This window comes from Opisthorchis viverrini (genome assembly GCF_000715545.1).
Source record: "Opisthorchis viverrini unplaced genomic scaffold opera_v5_2, whole genome shotgun sequence".
Lineage (NCBI taxonomy): Eukaryota > Metazoa > Platyhelminthes > Trematoda > Opisthorchiida > Opisthorchiidae > Opisthorchis > Opisthorchis viverrini.
Genome location: NW_008751658.1, coordinates 2,396,446 through 2,415,142, shown reverse-complemented (window position 1 = coordinate 2,415,142; position 18,697 = coordinate 2,396,446). Strand labels below are relative to the sequence as shown.

The 18,697-nt window shown below is 40.2% G+C and overlaps 1 protein-coding gene across 1 annotated transcript in view; it reads right to left on the bottom strand.

The window, feature by feature from the left end:
- T265_12484 (hypothetical protein) overlaps positions 1-18,697 on the bottom strand; it is a gene marked incomplete at both ends in the record, with an annotated part of 86,671 nt that overhangs the window by 33,455 nt on the left and 34,519 nt on the right. The window contains 6 exons of the mRNA XM_009164008.1: positions 1,249-1,449; positions 2,684-2,869; positions 4,725-4,920; positions 5,164-5,354; positions 9,538-9,645; positions 16,058-16,372. Of these exons, the coding sequence (XP_009162272.1) occupies positions 1,249-1,449; positions 2,684-2,869; positions 4,725-4,920; positions 5,164-5,354; positions 9,538-9,645; positions 16,058-16,372 (1,197 nt within the window). The remainder of the gene's footprint in view (positions 1-1,248; positions 1,450-2,683; positions 2,870-4,724; positions 4,921-5,163; positions 5,355-9,537; positions 9,646-16,057; positions 16,373-18,697) is intronic.

Genomic DNA, 18,697 nt, shown 5'->3' with positions numbered 1-18,697 from the left:
CCCTGCCCGGTTATGCAAACCTAGACATAGAAGGTCGAGATGCAGAAGTTGGATTCGAACCGCTGACCTTCCGGTCAATGAATTCACGCTCTAATCACTTGAGTAAGATGAAAAGTAAACATATAATTTTAATGGTCTAGCCATCGACTGCCGCCGTCAACCACAAAAACACAACATGCAGACATATGTCAATGAGCTTTTGTCCATGTGTTCATTTGAAGTGTCAAAGTCTTATAAAGGAAACGCGACCCAAATTCATGTTTCCGGATGGATCTATACTCAACTGGTTTTCTTCATGATGTTGCCTTAAAAACTAATGTTAAACTATTGTTGCCGTTCTTGGTAAAAGACCCAGCATTCACCTGTAAAGTTAGTGAATTGATAGTATTCCAAGAGAACATCAGATGTTAAGGTATGTCTGTTGATATCACTCAGCTCAATTAAGTATGCTCACAATTTCGACTGATGGGTATAAATTGGAATATACGAACCATATTAAAAATATGAATCCCTTTTTTGGGCTCAAGGTGATCATGCCAGCAGCAAACATCACACACCACACTCCTAAATACGTGTTACTCATAAGAGAGACTGAATAAGTCTGTTGGTGGTAAATAGATCAAACGTTTGGCATTTAAATCACAGTTTTTCATTTTATTCTTTTAATGAGCAAACACCGTTTATAGTTTCAGCACAAAAAGAAGATACTAATGGTTCACAGTTCCTGTGTTGTAAGTCCGGATATGAAGACAACCATCAATATGGTGCTGACAACAAATAAAACACCATTTAACACAGCATGTAGGCCACCGCAACAGAAATGGATGTTCTCTTTCCTGCACACAATGGTAAACACTCACAGAAGATCACAAACTCTGCCAGCAATTTCATTCGGGCGCATTAGGCAGACAGCTCCCTGTTTAATGCTTCGGTCTGTAACAATAAGTTCATACCAAAGTATGACAGCAGTTGAAGTATTCCGTCATATGTTACTCAACACTATAATCGCTGCTCCGGTATTAACTGTCCTAGAAGAAAATTACTCTGTTTATCGTGCGAGCTGTTAGCATACCCCAAAGACACTGCATGCTGCAGCATCATGCTCCAGTCCTACAAAACCTACGAATCTACAAAATATCAGCCTGTGATTAGGTTTCCTTGTGGGGCTGAAAAAAAACGTAAATAAAAGGAAAATGATACCAAACGGAAGCAAACAACGAGGATTTTACAGTTCTTCACAGTACTTACCATCTAGCTCAGCTTGTAGACCTTGAACAACACTCGTCGATTTGGCCAATTCTCTATCCGATTCTTGGTCTTCCATAACTTCGTAAAGATGGTATGAGTCAGAAGCCGAGGGATTTGTCACAGTGAACTGAACAGCAAATCCGCCCTTGGTTCTCTCACACTCTACTTCTCCCTGTCGTACAATCCGCTTACATTCGTCTCCTTTAGTAGAAAAATATGCCATGGATCAGTGAGACTTTCTGAGTTAAACCCCGAATGTGTTTTAAACGGTCTATCAGAGCAAATTATCCACCACTGCGTTTTACTGATGTCATAATTTGGAAAGCTTGTGACAATCCTGCTTTTCTATTGAATAGGCAGACATCCAAAAATGTATATAAACAGTTTCATCAAAATAATTTTTTGAGAACTAAGAGACTGAAAAAACAAAATACTCGTAAAGTTTCTTTGTTTTCTCTGGATTTTAACCTCGGTGAAGTGCTCCAACACTAATGGGTGACGTTCCGTTTAGCTCCTCCTCCTGTGTAAAAGAACAAATTGGAATGCAAACTATGTACGCTCTTATGAGGCCTAAGAGTTTAGAGATCAGCCAGGTTTGTATGCATACTTGCAGGCTATTGACAAAATGAGCCAATTCAAATCTAGAAAATTAAATTTTGGATTGTAATGCTGTTGAGGGCCTCATTCTAACTGGACACTTTCTGGTAAATTTAACAACAATGATGGAATGGATATCCATGTTAATTCCTTGGATTCATTCGATGGATGCATTTAAACACAGAGCCATATATTACGGTTAAAACGTTCCACTGATAAATTCTTTGAAAATAGAGATTGGCCGTTAACTATCAGGACAGCTATTCCGAACGACCCGCTTTTCCTAATTGTCTCCTAAATACAACCCCCTCGGTGGTTGAAACCACCCTTGTAAGAAGGGTGACTAGTCGTCAGAATTAATATTTTATCCCAGGAAGCATATTCATAGACGAAAGAATGCCTACACCTCGATGATCCGTTGATTAGTTCACTGCCCAGTGCATCGGGCGCATAAATCAGATAGAAAGTTGTCATTATTCGTCACTTTGGAGAGCTACATATAGCGTAGTAGTAGACAGTGTACACAGCCATAATCCAAGGAGTCACTGCATGCATAACTGCCTTTGATGATTTCACTACTCTGAAATACAACTTGTCACAATTGGGAAACAACTGATTTTCGGTTTGTTGTTAAGCTGGCATACTCCATAATGTCCGGTTTAGTTACGAAGGTATGTCTGTCAAAATCAAACGTGCGAGCTGGTCAATTTACAAAAGGGTCTTATTGATCGAGAGTCCACTTGAAAAACACTGACAAAAAACAGTGAGTGAAAATATCCGGCATCTACTGTGTTTGATTATTGCAACGAAAAATAGGGTGCCGTCGAAAAACACTTACCACTAATTGTGACAGATGACACCTGCTCTGGATTCTCTCCGGTAGAGCAGGAAACGCGCTGAAGGTATAGCTTCTTCTCTCTTGAATTGTGCGGTTCATTTTGGTAATGAGCTCGGATATCCACAACATGTGAGTCTCTTCTCCATACCCACGCTCTTACGGTGTTTTGGCGCTGTGGTGAGATGACTGTTTTGTTGCAACACAGAAAGTGTTTTGGGGTAAGGTTATTGGTCAATAAAACACTCATTCAAAATTGTTATCATAAATGCATATACTAAGTGCTATGATGCTCCTTCTTCCACATCAGTTGTGGATAGCTCTACTGATCAACTAGTTTCATCATTTAAATTCCAGCATTCGAACCAGTCTGGTTGTGGGGAGGTGTCAGTCGGCAAGTACAGAAAGTGAAAGACCTGTGGATCAGAAGGTTCCAACTTGAAGATATTCGTCTCCTACATGCACGAGACGATGTCTCGTGCATCCACACCATTCTTGTTTGAATTGTTTTTCAATTGTGCCTATTGGCTAACTTTTGCCAGTTCATACGAGAGAAGCGCAGCGCTGGACTCGGATTTAAACACTTATTAAATCCCATCATCAGAGTTGGGCTTCCAACCCTGGCATTCGGAATACGGAACAAACGCATGACTAATATGTTCCAAGAGGATTCCTGACGTTGCTGAGTTACGACGTCTAATGAGTCCAAAGTACGCTAAGGTAGAGGTAACATGTCAAGTTTAACGTGTTACATTTTGAGGTTTCACTTCCAAGCACGACCAAGTATGTGTCACTGTTAATCTAGAATACGAGAAAAAGGTTTGTTCAGCGATTCTCCGCTTAACTTCGGACTAACTTGAATCATCATATCCGGTGAAAATTGATGTATAGTTACGGACATAATAATGCAAGTAATTTCATTTTCACCTTCAAGCAATTAGAGCAAGCTTATCTCTAACGTCAGATATCCTGGATTTAAATCCATAAACTTCCAGGAATTCTCACAGCTGACCTCTCTCTGGGTATGCTTTTTCGTGTGAATATTTATTGGACACATTCGATACTTTCACATCTCCGGCTGCTAGTAACAAACTACGTATGACTCAAAAGAGGAATGGGATTTCCATCCGGGATTCCGTCACCAAAATGGTCAGTCAACACGTGACTGGGTAATGCGGATTCCGCGGCTGAAAGATGTACGCGAGTTACCCACACTGTTGGTCAGCCCCTCATGACCGAAAGGTCCATTCCTTTACTCCTAACTACCGAGGTCTCGAATTCAATATTTCACATACCTTTTTATTGCGCACTGCGGACTGATTCTCAAAAGGGATGAAACTGCTGCATAGTGATGGGAGCAGCTGAATCTTTCATTTAGGATGTTCATGAACTGCTGGATGCGCGCGATAAACACGCGTCTTAGCAAATATATCTACTATGTCATCAGCATCACTGTCAACGTAAAGTTGATGGGTTTTATGGTTTGGGGCCTCGGCCATTATTTTTGAAATAGGTGATTTCAAAATAGCAACCAACAAAGCAGAAACATAAAAACTTTACTCTCTTAAAAACGTTTTCTGGTGTAGTATATCTTTACGTAGTCTGTAGTGTAGGAAATGATACTTTCCGGTATAAATAGAAAGCTATTTCTTTAGCTCCTTATATAATTAGACTTGAACTGTCCGTGAAAAATTTGACAGTGATAAAAATGATGACATAATGTCTTTTTGGATTATATCCTGAAGAAGTGTAGATGACTTGAGTAGCCTTTTCACTTTCGTTGCCCTATCTGACCAGAGGCACCATAGGCACGCTTTAAAAACGAACCAAAAATTCAGTTTATAGCTATCACCAATTGATTCAAGATAGCATTTATTACACTTGAATCTTTTGATATGTGAGTAGATATCAGCAAAAGACCAACAATGAGGAGCAGTTAGTCCCCGCTACTTAGACCGTCACAGTGACTCACTATAAAGTTCATCACTGAAAAACAATCGGTACTACTGACGATGATGCCCTGAAAATATTTAGTTATGCTCACCTATTGTTCGCAGTTCATCTTTGACCTTCCTGACAGTTACTGCTTCATCTTTGGTTTCCCACTCAATTGTAGTCAAACCCTCATCGGTCACATCTGGCCAAGCGTTCTCCTGAACTATTCTGTAGGCTCGAATGGGCCATGCATACAGGGTTCCTTTGGCCAGAGGAAACGCTTGCACTGAACTTGTTTGCGCGTACTAAAATAGAGCAAATACAAGAACGTTTTCATGAAAGCGATAACAGAAACTACAGGAACACTTAAAACATTATTTTTTTTTCTCAGCCTAAATCCGCCTACGACCAGCCTCCCTTTAAACTAGGTGCAAGCAGTTTAGGTCGCGTCAACGATTTTCTGTAAACAGGAGAACCCCAGTCGGATGTTAATCGAACACATGTGTATGTATATGCATATATGCATCTGTATAGGACATTTCACGTACTTCTTCGGTGATTGTGGTAAATTCCCCACTGTCGAGATACGTCACTCGCAGCTGTAAGTTCTCCGTTAGACTGTGACCCGAAATAATCAAAGTGAAATAACCGGTAATTTCTGGCATTTCAAGGAATCCAAGAGTGTTCGGAATCTCTTGCTCATCAAGCTTTGCAGTGAAACTGCGCTCGAACACCAAGTCTGTTGGACAAGGTCAAATTGGGTAGGGTAATAGATTAGCAAGAATATCATTAGCACGTGGGCCTAAAACGAATCGTACTCTATTGCAGTATATAAGCATTCAGTGTTAATATAAAAATTCTAAACCCTATTCTATGACACAGAAAAGTGCAGCTGAGGATCCTGTATGCGAAACCTTTAATAATCCTGAGCATCTTATTTGGTTGTTTGGAAATTAATCCGAAATATTAGATAAAATGTATAAACGGATCCGGTCCAGAGTAACAAGCATAAGATAAACGCAAACGTTCGGGATGGAATGAACTTTGTCATACCACGGACAATTTTTGCAAAAATGAATCATATACCTCAAATTTTCACCCGATTGAATGGGAACTGTGTAGAATATATATGGAAAACTTAGGAGACATGCGAGGTCACATACATAGCATTAGTTTCCAACATGCAGAATGAAATTTACTAAAAAAGAAGTCTTAGATAATTATGTTTCGCTTGTCTTTTAGCTAGCACTTTGCTAGTATCCTCAATTGCATCACTTTGGGACCAAAAAACCACAAGTTTGATACTATAAAAAGAAACTGTTTGTTAACTAAGCTGGCAGAATTTTTTCAATCTACCCACTTAGAGTACATGAGTAGTATGCCAGTTTAATCACGCGATTTTCACAGCTCACACTCGGAGGGGATTGTCTTATTTGGTACGAGCCAAACAGCTAATTTTTCGAGTTCTGAACTATGAGCTTCGTGAGATGCGCATTAACGATGAAACTAAACAATGCTGAAAGAGTCGCACTGTGCTTCTTGAGTTTCCGGCATAGATTTTCTTCTCAATTCATCAACATCCTCAACAGTATGACAGCAGTGTTCAAAACTGATGCTTTGCTGCTCCATTTTTGATAGCTACTAAATGTCTTCACATCACTACCAGTTAAAAAGATAGATTTAAAACAGCCTAGAGTATCCATGTTCACCTCTTATAGAACAGTTGACTAAGTACCAAAACCCTTACCGGATATAACAATCATCATCGACAATATGACATCAGTGTTCAACACCGATGCTACACTGCCATACAGTCGTGAATGTCATGGTTGTACGAGGGCTCGGATACTGCCAGGGCGCCAACACCGCAAGGCAGTGGTGTTGGGCGGGAAACGCAAATGCATTACCATTTCTACAGAACAAGTCGCCACATATTCCAACCCCCAACCTGGAAGGCCAGGAGACTGTGTTCGTCATACCTCTTAACCATTGATCAACCTGGTATAAGAGACTCTGTAAGTGTCACGAAAACACTCCCCAGTATAGCTCAATGGATCGCTGAGGTGCGCAAACCGTCATACCACTGTAAGATTCAGTCTCTTTGTGACGGGATATAACAATGCACTGTGGTCAAAAAAGTCTTGCATGAATATTGCGATTGTGCGCGAGACACCGTGTTGAGCGTAATTAGAGTTTTTTTCCAGTAAAGTCAAGTCCACACATATTGAAGTAAGACCTTGCTGACAGCGATTTATCGGTGCTGTTAGTGCAGGTGTTTATCTGTATATGTTAGCACCATAATAATTCCGAATCAGTTTTTTATGCTATAATTTTTATCAATACATTAATATAAGTCCGAATAACAGAATTTCAAAATTCGACCAATAGAAAATCTGCCACAGTATAACATTAGTGCACACTGCACAATAAGTAAGCGACGAAAAGCGGTGCAGAGGAAAAGTGACAGATCCAAAATCAAATTAACCAGGGTCCAGAACCAAGTTGTCAAACATTCACTGGTCAGGAACACATCACGGAAAGTAAACTTCCATATGAAAACAAGGCAACAGGCCTTAATGATTAACTCATTTTTCATGCACCATGCAACGTGTCTGTCAGTCTAGATACACCGATTCATTCGACAAACGCAGACGAAATTCCCAAGTCGAAACCTTGCATGAACTGGGTCTGCATTCTTCGGACTAATACTAACTGAATGTAGGTGGGATTATGCAGACCCACGACGCTTTACTTATCAGGTTAATTTGTCCCAGTACGATTACGTAAACGTATTGATAAACTGTTGCATGTGCAGAGACGTCGGTAAACAGGCCAAGAACAGAGTAGACAACGTTAGGGGTAGGGTGGAATTAACAAAACTACGGACGCACCATTACTAAACTTGTTAGTGATGGGCACGTTTACGCATACACGCAAGGTCGTACATACAGAAAACAAACAAAATATGAACAATGCGGATCGATCAACTTCGTCTAAGAATCGACTGAGTAAACCACAAACGGGAAATCTACACTCACCACCTGGCAGTAGAACGAACAAACGGGTAAATGACACAAAATTGAGTGGTCAACGGTCACATTAGTAGTATACATGGAGAGCAAAATTATATAGTGGTAGTGAAAAAAGAACAAATATCATTTTGGTTTCAATCAATTCAGACCTGGACAGAATGCGGAAGTCTAACCACACATTAGTGTCAGAAGAACGACTTCAAACTGTTTGGATTATAACTTGCTGGCAAATTCGTGACCTGCCCGGTCATAAACCTTATATTAGAATTCAACGAAAATATACATTATTTTATAGAGAGGTGGGTTGTATAAAGTTTTTTTCTGATTTTGGGTTTCATCAGAGTATTAGCGGGTCATTTTGGATGATGGATAACTAATATGAACGTGCGAAACCACAGTTTATAGGGGACCATAGTGACAAACAAATCCTTCAGTAGGTCATAACTACTGGTTGCTAGTCTGTCCCTGACTGTGTATTAATCAAAGCGTCAGATAAACTTTGGTTGCGCGCACAGTGGATTAATCTCTGCATCAAATATCATATTCGCTTGATTAATGTGCCGCAACCAATCAAAATTACAGAAGCGCAAATACCTCGGGAAAAGTGTGCTACCTGGGGAAAGTTTGCCTTTAGGACTGCAAGAGGATCTAAACATAGCGCTTTTCACAAAATGTTATTGCATGAAATTCTGGATCAAGCTGAGCGGTCCTGCGTTATATTTTTACTCTCAAGACAGGTTACGTCCATCAGACGCGGAACCAACGGAAGTAACTGGACACAGAGGAATGATGCGACATAAATCTGGAGCCACGTCAAACATATGGTTTCAAGCAGTTCGACCGCAGCTGGAGGTGTAACAACAGAAGTTCATAGATGTTCAGCTAAATGGTTGGGAAAAATAATGGAAATAGTAGCAGAAACACACAAATCCACTATACTCTGGTCTGTGCAGCTTAAGTTAGACCGCAGAATCCTTGTTTTCATTATCCAATATCATAATTTCACTATTTTCCTTGCAACAAACCATTTGGTCTAATAAGTATTGTAACTTCCGACATCTTAGGTTAAACGGTCACGTCAACCCCTGTACAACACAATGAAATGGAATTCAAATATAATCATTTCTCGACACCACATTTTATACTTTGCTATTAAATGATTAACTCAATGATCAATCCACAGTAAAGTGTCTTTCCATTAAACCTGGACGGCATACACACTATCTGTGCAGTTTTTTAGACCTTAATTTACTCTTATCTCGTATCCTTCAAAATGCATACAATCAACATATGTAGACCCAAATTCAAGGACAAGCTGGTAAACCCTTTTTCTCTCTTGGCCCTTGACCTAGTGCCAGGGACTATGCGTAATCTTACGTTTCTCGTATCATAAATTCGCTGCTGACTGCTGAGGTATACCTGGCCAAAAAGGGCTTTTGGATGGTCGCCCTTCGAAAAAATGATCACACCAATTTCCGGACAAATCGATGTTTCCCAGTGAAAGTTTTCGAACTGGTGCGCACTATGAGTTTTCCAAGATAAACTGCAACCCACGGTGATGGACGAAGGAGAAACAATCACTTCCACTAAATAGGTCCGGCATATCGAATCTACTCTCATTCGTAGACCGCTCCGTTGTGTGTGTGATCAGTTTGGTGTTCACCAGTTCGGCCCCGAATAAATAATGTTTAGTTTTTGAATGATCTACGGTAGCGATGATGAACGTAGGAAAAAGCACGTTGCAACCAAAGTATACGGCAAAACTGTGTTAATTGTACTGCGATTCGATGAATGCACTTGTTGTCCAACAGCGAGTACGAATCAAAAAGAGAAATTTGTGTACCTTAGATTACGATTGAATCAGCTTCACGATGGGTGAACGAAACTTACCCTGGTCGAACTCCGTTGCTGGAAGTTTTGTTTCGACTGACTCCACAACGGAGGTGAACGGGTCGTCAGTCTGACATCGGCATTTGTACTGTCCGTAGTAGGAGTGAGCTGATTTAAAAGGCGGAATCAAAAAGAAAAATATTCGTTACTGATTACTGGCCAAAGGCCGGATAAATCCTGACAAACGTCTAATAAATTAAATCTGACATTCGGAGTCTCTCAGATTTATGGAAGTTCAATGGGGTTCTGTCAGTAAAAAAGTATGATTTATATGATCAAGGCCACTTAATTAACGTCGCCTTCTTCCACCCTTGAATAGGAATATGGGTGTTCAAGTGTATCAAATCCATATATGCAATTAAATGTCCCTAGAATTAGGTAGATGGGTTCAACCGATTCACCGATTTAATAAATACGGTACAGATTATAACGGATGACAGAGATCTGGGGATGATTGGTAATGAATCTAAGTGAATCCAATGGAGGAGATAATCAACTCCGGTATGATCGCCTACGTGACAGCTGAATTCTCAGCTGAACAACCACGTAGCTTATCTGTCGTTACGCACGCATCCAAACTTCAACACATTTGTTAGACTTCTGCATAGGAAGCTGTTACTGCCATGCACCAAGCAGCACAATATTATATTTTGCAGAAGAGCTACAAATGGTACATTCATTGCAGAGTGGCACAAACACAATCAAAAAGGTTGACTAGTTGGAGTTTTTTAACCGACGCACACGAAAGAAACCCCAGTGCTGTGCAATCTGTTTTATTTTATTTGATTCACATAAATCGCCTAATGCCTAAAATGAAAGTTTTTGGTCCTGTTTTTCAGTTTTAGAGCGGCAAATAAGACACTGATTGACGTCCAATCACTAAACATTCTGGATGGAGGATGAGATAGAAAATAAGGAACATTTGTGACTTTTTCGGTAAATGAGACTTTTGACTCGTTCGTCATAGTCTTTAAAATGTTGCTTACCAGGAGCTCGCCTTTCACACTTACACATCCAGAAGTATGCAACCATAAAGATCAGATTCAAAAACTTCTGGGGAATCCAGTTGGGAGTACTGATATTTCGACAGAATACGACGCACAGCTGAAATCAGGATACTGCGTGCGTAGTACTCGGTGGACAGCGTGCTATATTGTCTTGCGACCTTTAAGTTTTGTGGAGTCTACCGATAGCACGGTTTTGGACCAGGTAAATAACTTCGGTCCCTGAACAGACTCCTGATTGCACAGCTATGTACAAATTATACATTCGAACAATGTGGATTATCGCATTTAAACGTTCTGCCCACCTACGGAGGGTTCCTTGCATTGATTTTAGTTACTTACCACTGAATGGCATGGAAATGTGCTTTTGCAAAAACAGGATACACTTATTAAACAAAATGTTTTTTGCGACTTTATGGTAACATCCACAGATATGTTCTTTACTGACCTCATAATAAACAGTCAGTTCACCAATGTGGAGACCATCCTGTAGTCCATTGACGGTATTTTTCGTTTAATGAACGCCTACAAACGAGGCATCCGAAAAGCCCTATACATCGGCGTAGTTGCGGTTGGAAGGAAAAAGCACTTGGGAAAGAGATCTTCACACAGAACTCATGCGGAGTGCAAGAAAGTTTCTAAATTATAAACATGACAGTTATTGTTTTATGCATTTATATGTGGTTTCACTGCTTGAAATATTCATAGCAAAAGAATAGATAATTACCAGAGTCCACCAAAATTTAATCAAATCAACAAAGTAAACAAAAAGCTTATGGGGCAATAGTGATGGAATGGTTTAATCGTTTACTTATATTTAATGGCGGAAAGCTCTATGCTCCAGGTGCATACATCCAGTCTGTGCAATCTCAAAACCCTTTGCGTTACTAATTCGTAAAACACTGAGTATCCCTTCTTCATTTGGCAAAACATCTAGGTTCCAAACAATAAAACAGCTAATTTTTGACATCAAAGTGAACAGATTTAAAGCCATCGCATAGCAAGGATATGCAACTGTTTAGATAATTGGATGGTTTTTATAAAATGACTTCCCAAAACATATAGAGTACGATGCATGGTTAATTTGATGATAGCCTGATGATTTCTTTCACACAGCAGAATCAGAATCACTGTAGCCGGCAATTAATTATTATGTTTAGCGAATGATACTACTCCGTGATTCTCAGCAAAATCAATAGAAGGTGTTGATTATCTCCTTTCCTCAAATCTTGTTTGTGGATTTTCATTTCCCGTAAAATTCTGCGCAGCACGGATGACACAAGTAGCACCTAATGTCATTTGAAGTCACAAAATAGGCAATGTACTTCGCGAAGAGATCTCTGCCCGGACTAACAAGTTGGTCTTTTTGATTTCCTAAACTCAAATTAAACTCTGGCAGCAAAGCATGCAATGAGCTCAGCGCAGGTCACTAATCTACATGTATTCCGTTGATTATCACGTAAATGAGGGCGATTGGTCACTTAAATTCAGGCGACAATAATTGACAATGAAGCGTACAACACTCTCGGTGATTTAATGAAACCTAACTACCAGAAAATCTGTTGAACTCGAAAGTCAACGATGTCCCGACAACCAAACTGATTCACTGTATGCTTCGGTGTATGCTCGGTGTTCCACCCTTTAATGTTCTTTCCCTAACCGGATCGTTGCGAGCTCAAATCATTCGTGGACTGCTGATGCGCCCTGCTTGAGAGGTCCTCATACGTATGAGACAAATGTTTTTTCTTGACTCGGTACTACTAAGGGTTTTGCATTGGACGGTTGCCGCACTACTTGAAAAGTAAAACTCTATATGGAGGAACTATGACTGGTGCAGCAGCTGTTTCCAAATCTCACTGAGTGTACACCTGACGCGGCTTATCGGCATTTCGACAATTACTCTGCATCAGCAGCGTCAGACGACACGTTCTTTACATTCCCACGATCGAATACTCACACATCACTGCAGAATGCTCCGTGTTTCTGGATGTTACGGAGCAGCAATGAATCCTCTATATTCCTGTTTATTGTCTATTCGTCTTCTTAAAATACCAACTGATGGGACGAGGCGACTAACAGTCCTGAAATAACTTTACCCAAAAGGCGAGTTACTATATCTGGAAATTGCGGAAATAGCGACCTACCCTTTTCCCGTACTGAACACGACCACCGAATCTATTTATCGTAATGTATGTTGGAGTCTCTAAAATAGTAAGGTATGTAGAAGTTGACAGCCCACATTTGTTTAGACTTCGTGGGGTACTTGCAAAGACTACATACTAAGGTTTTAACTCATACGGTCAAAATTTTCTGCCGCATTGTTGGATAATCCGACTGAGAGAACTGGACTTGACAAAATAAATCGCCTCCATTTCGCGACTTGTTCGGTAGCAAAAGTCCGCAGCAGCCAAAAGGTGAAATAAACTTATTGGGGACCTTCCGAAAATTAGACTGTTGAGAGTTGATTTAGGGTGTGAAACAGCTGCTACACAGAAGCATCCACTCAACTTCGAAGGGTTTTGTCATAAATTTACATAAAAGTGCTCCATAACTTGCAGGAGAGTATACAAAATTATACGAAGTTTAACCAAGTTATGGACCAGACGTGTCGAGTCAGAGGTGAAAAGGTTGAGAGTACCACGGTTTGACACAAAAGCCTTTCGGAGTTTGGTTAACGCGTGCGTAGATTTAGTTGTCTATGCAAGTGTAAATGTGAGTATGAATTCACCGAGGCTAAGTTTACTCAGAAGTTGGTAAAAAACCACCTGCTGTTTCTCGGTTTATTTTCCAATATTCACCTCGTTGAATTATCTGCTCCCATTTATCTGGAACCTTCTATGTCAAGCAAAACTCAATCGCTTCACAGGCACTCAAAAAGCGCTTGAAGTAAAAGCTGCCTCTAAATTCCGCACAATGCCATCTACAAAATCTAATTTTTACGATTTTGAAACAATCTTGGAACGCTTTGGAACACGAAAAGCGCTCTAGTCGGTCAATTCCTTGTGCCATCACTCACAGAGGTTAAGGTTTCGCTTGCTAATAAATGTTGAACTTCTGACATCCAATCTCTCAATAGTTTTGTCAGTCTCTGACCTTCAGATGAGCACAATAAGCAAAGCGAATAATCAGTGGCCTTCAGATAAGTTATTATATCGTGGAGCAGCCAGCTTGGGGCTTCAGTTTACGGACTTCCATCCAAAATCAGCAAATTACCTCTTCAATTAACGCAGAATAACATGACGAAGTAGTGTTTGGTCAGGTGTTTCAACGTTATTATTCTCCGTACTGGTGAAGGCCAGTTAAAAGAAAAAGTCGAGATAAATGTTTATCCTTCCTCGTCATCAGCGTAGCGCACAACGGAAGTACTGTGTGGTACTGGACTGAAGTTGAATATAAACACCGTTGATGTTTGAATAATTATAAATAGTATTCTGGTTTAAACAGTCACCAAGCTCCTCAGAAGGTTTTTTCAGTCAGTCGTTCATAACTCCATGCAACTCGTAATCCGACTCTACTTTTGATCCTTAGAGGGTCACTAACTGGGGCTTCAAGTGAGATAACAGACCAGGCCCTCAGGTATAGTTCTGTCCCCCTGTGTTGCGCATTGTTTAAGATTCAATATTACAGGTTTGCTGGAAATCTCATTTGGTTCAAACTGTCACCAAAATAAGATGTTTACTTTACTTTATTCCTCAACTATGTCCACACCACAGAAGTCCTGCATTTCTGATTAATGAATAGCACTCGAAGTCATTTCGTGGAACTTACCTTACTCTTGCAAACCAGTTGGCTTTCCTCAACTTCCAGTTCGGTAATAGGCTGAAAGCTTACAATCACTTAATCAAAATGTTTGCAGTGTTTGTTTACTCAAAATTAGTTTGAAAATGAGCGTATATTCGCTGACGATTTTTGTTATAAAATCTCCTGCGTTTCTCAATCGACTGTGTTTGCACATTTGGAATCACTGAATCCAAGCAAAACATCTGGCAGAAAGACTATGTATTTCTACGTATAGCTTCTATCTAGGACAACCGGAAATTGTGACGATACAAGGCACCTGCGTTAGTTAAGTGCGAGCTCTGTGTGTGATATGTTTAAACTGATGAGATTCGACGGCTAGCAAGCATGAATATGCTTGGAGAAACGGTAACATCCTGGAAATGCCGTGGAGTGTGGTAACTGAAGTTGTGTTGGCTTTTAAACATTCCTACGTGAAAGCAAGACCATTGCAGTAAATAAAAGTAAAGAACTAAGCCTGTACATTTTGTCACCAGTTCATACATATCCTACGAATGGTTGACAAATTCTTTCAGATAAAAACCGTGAAAGAATGCAGGTTAAATGCATTACTTGCAACGCAATTTTATGAATGCCTCATGTCTATAAATATTATTCCACTTATTCAGCTGAAAATAGGAAATTTAATTTACTTCAGAACCTTGGTTTTATTTAAAATACTCGTGTAATTTTTAGAACTATTTCATAACGGTTTTCCTTGACCTAGAAGAACTCGTTTCCGTCTCACAATACAATTTTTCTGACCACGTTGGGGAGGCCTCCCGTTGCCTCCCGAGTTGCACCATGCAAATCTGATGTATCAACTTAAGATATTTTATAGACGTGAACTGTTAGTGTTTAATGTGATGCCTACATGAGGCAGTGTGTCTAGAACCAACCAATCATTGAAATCCACTATTTACATAAACTGTACTGAAAAGGCGATGGCATAACTCAATTTTTTCAACAGCAGATGAGTGTTCTTATCCGATTTTTGAAAATTCAACTACTTTTTGGCTGAACTGGAGTTCCTACACCTTTGTTCATCTACGATCATGCACCGTATAATCCTACGTTCAAGCACGCTGGCATACTTCAGTAGCGCAATGCTACGGTAGCTAAAGGTTTCCTGTGACCCGCCATGTCTATGTCTCAAACTGCAGCTAGGCTTAGTGAGGCCAGATTGATGAGGCCATAAACCGCCGATAAGGCAAAGAACATAGATAAGCAATGGCATATTTTAGCTCTAAACTCAGCTCACCATGAGCTTTGTGAGCAGGTTCAACAACTGGTGGTTTCTGCACACGACGTCTGACATAGGGTCATTATTTTTGAGGACGGGAGTTGTTACTTGGTGCACTGACATTAAAAAATTTCCATTTTAGATATTTTTCTGTTCCGATGAGACTAGTGTGATATTATCGTACACCAGTGTGATTGCCTGTACCACCTGACAGAGGTTTGTTTTCAACCTCCAACAGATATGACAACAAACATTGAAGATTCTGAGTCAAATCTATTACTATATACAGGGAAAACAGATCACTTTGCGATCGGAAAAATTATTAGGCCTTTCACACGTGGCTTTTATTCCCTTCCTTTTATCCTCTCTGAACGAAGCTGGTACAGCTGGAACCAGTCTACATAGTTGGATGGGTTCCAGCTAACAGGATGAGTAAATGACCAAAAAATGGACCGTTTTCAACTGAGTGCTTTATCAAAATTTCAGGGAAACTCACTTCGTGGCACTGTAGTGACCAGTTCGGTTTTAGAAGAATGGACTATTTTTAGTTCCGTTATAACTTCAGCCACTTCTGGTTTTACCCGACCGTTTGTGACAAGCACAGTATCTGGGATCGCATGGCCGTTTGAAGGCTCATGTGTTCGGGCCAACTCCAAATATGCACATTGAACGATGTGACCATATTGGTCGCAATTCGAGTTTGAGTGCTTCTCAGGACACGTGGAAGCAACACATTGTATTTTCAAGTCTTCTGTGGACTGTGGATCAATAGCCTTTGTAAACGGTACGATTTTGACTGACGGATAGTACCCTGAAGAAAAAATGTAGTTTTCATTTTCCTGAAGCAGATACATTCCCGTCAGAAAATTTATTCTGCCCTCAGAAGGCCAAATAGTTACAGCTGGGTAAAGACAAACACAATCATAAGGTAGGAATATTTTTAAAAATCTCACTTTCTCATGTTTTCGACAAGGAATATACTCAAAATACTCCTGAATAATTACAATCTGAACCGTAAACCAACAGGCAACTTTCTGTTCATAAAGAACCACACATTTATCTTTTACTAAAAATAGTAACGGAACAGACGAACTGACAAAAGTTGGTCAGACAATCAGTTTAGGCATATACTTATTGAATTTAATTTTGAACATATTTCAGGCAGTCGCAGATGCTCATCCAGCACCGGTGAAGTAGCAAAAATGACGTACAGTTACATCGGTTTAAGAATAAACAGCTGCAAAGATGCAACAGGGCAACGCTTGATATGCAGTCAGATGGAAACAATCGTCATAAGTTTAAAGAAACAATTGGTCATTGGGACTAAAGCAGAGATAGTCTATTTGCCATCATACCCCAGAGGCACTGTAATCCGTTGCTGATGAAACTCATTTCCAATTAAGTCACATTTTCTAACTTACTAAGATAGCTTAACCCCTTTAAAGCTCAACACCCTGAGAGTTAATCGTTTTGACGTCAAATTGGCCTTCTAAGGCTAGTATTTTAATGATAAGTAGCAGCTGTAGCTCTGATCCCGTCAAATGTCAGACGATTTTGATTAAAACCGTCCATATGGTGAATGGACACAAGAAACCCTTTCATTGAAAGCACTACTCTGCAGCAAGTCAACTAATCTGAGAATCTATGCTAATCCGTTCCGTGTAAGGGAGGCGTGACATTTTAGCCATCGACCTGAAGGTTGTATTCTGTTCTAGACAGTTTCTCCAGTTATCAGATTGAAAGTATACGCAGAAACGCATCGGCTACTCGTTAAAAGTCCCATCCAGGAAAGTTATATTAGTTTATCTCTACCTGTGGTGCATGGCATAATAAAAATACTATTTGTTTGACCGTGGTACCATTTTAGCGCCTAACAACACTGTCACCCCAGAGGAGCACAAGAGTTAAGCTGCTGCTGTTATCCAAACTCAAAGGAGCAGTCGAGATTCAAAAGTTGGGTTCGAAAAACGGTCGCTAATTTCGGGACAGATCCTCTTCATAACCAAGGACATTGTGACTCACATTTTGGAACTGGAAATTGGAAACAAAAATAACGTAGTTCAGCACCAGTGACAAAAACGTGGTGGAAGTAGTTCGTCAAGCCTGTGGTCAATGTTCCTCTTGGGCTTCGTGTAATTTGACTTTTTCTTTGAACTTCTGTTGCGACCACCCCAGGGTCCGTCTCATTAACCCATCTAGCCATGTTTACTTGGGTTGACAGCTGATTTAAAGACGCATATTTGCTTTGAATACCCACTTGCACTAAGTGACTGTGTGAAAAAACGCGTTCCTGTGCATTACGACTACTTATCAGCCCTTTCTTATCCAATGGCGAAAAGGTTCGCTGATCTAATTAAACTTACCACACTTCTGAAGAACCGCGTTCGGAAACTGGGAATAGAGGGGACGTAACAAATTAGTCCCCAACCCTCAGATGTACAGATCTAGGTCTTTGCGTAATATCCTCATCGGAGCTTATCTTCTTTTATATTAGTCTTGATAGGATGAAAAGAATTGTGAAGCCGGGACACAATTAATCACACTATTACTTTAGGGAAACTTGCGAAAAAATGTAGGTTTTTATGGCAATTAAATTGCGTCTAATTCGACACACCTCTACAACAGAGATATGAAGACGGCACAGATGGCATAACGCCAAACTGCATGTCCAGCCCAGGTTGCCTTCCAGCACATCCGCCTAATTTTCTATAGCCAGCATACTTTTGGTCATCGAATGCTGATTATAATAATTCTGGTCTGAGATTTGAAAGTTCTTACCTAGTAGAACTGGTTATCCCTTATTATCGTGACAGTAGCGTGATGTCGCATCTCCAGGTAGGAGGAATGTGCAAAACGAAAGTGAACCAAATTGAGCAATGAGGTTACTGATTTGTTCACAGACATTTCATCACCAGTCTAGATTGTATTATTAGTGGTTCGTTAAAGGGAGTAGCGTAGCGACGGATCAGGGACTGTATTGTATAGTGCTGTGTGTGAGCCACCTGCTAGGTGGGTCGTACTTTCTACTGTTACTCATTGTTCGGTGGGTTGGTCCTATTGGTTGGTCAGTTATACTGTGCCTCAAGAAGTCATAACTTCGTGAGCTTTGAGCTCGGCCTCTCCTGCTCACACTTAT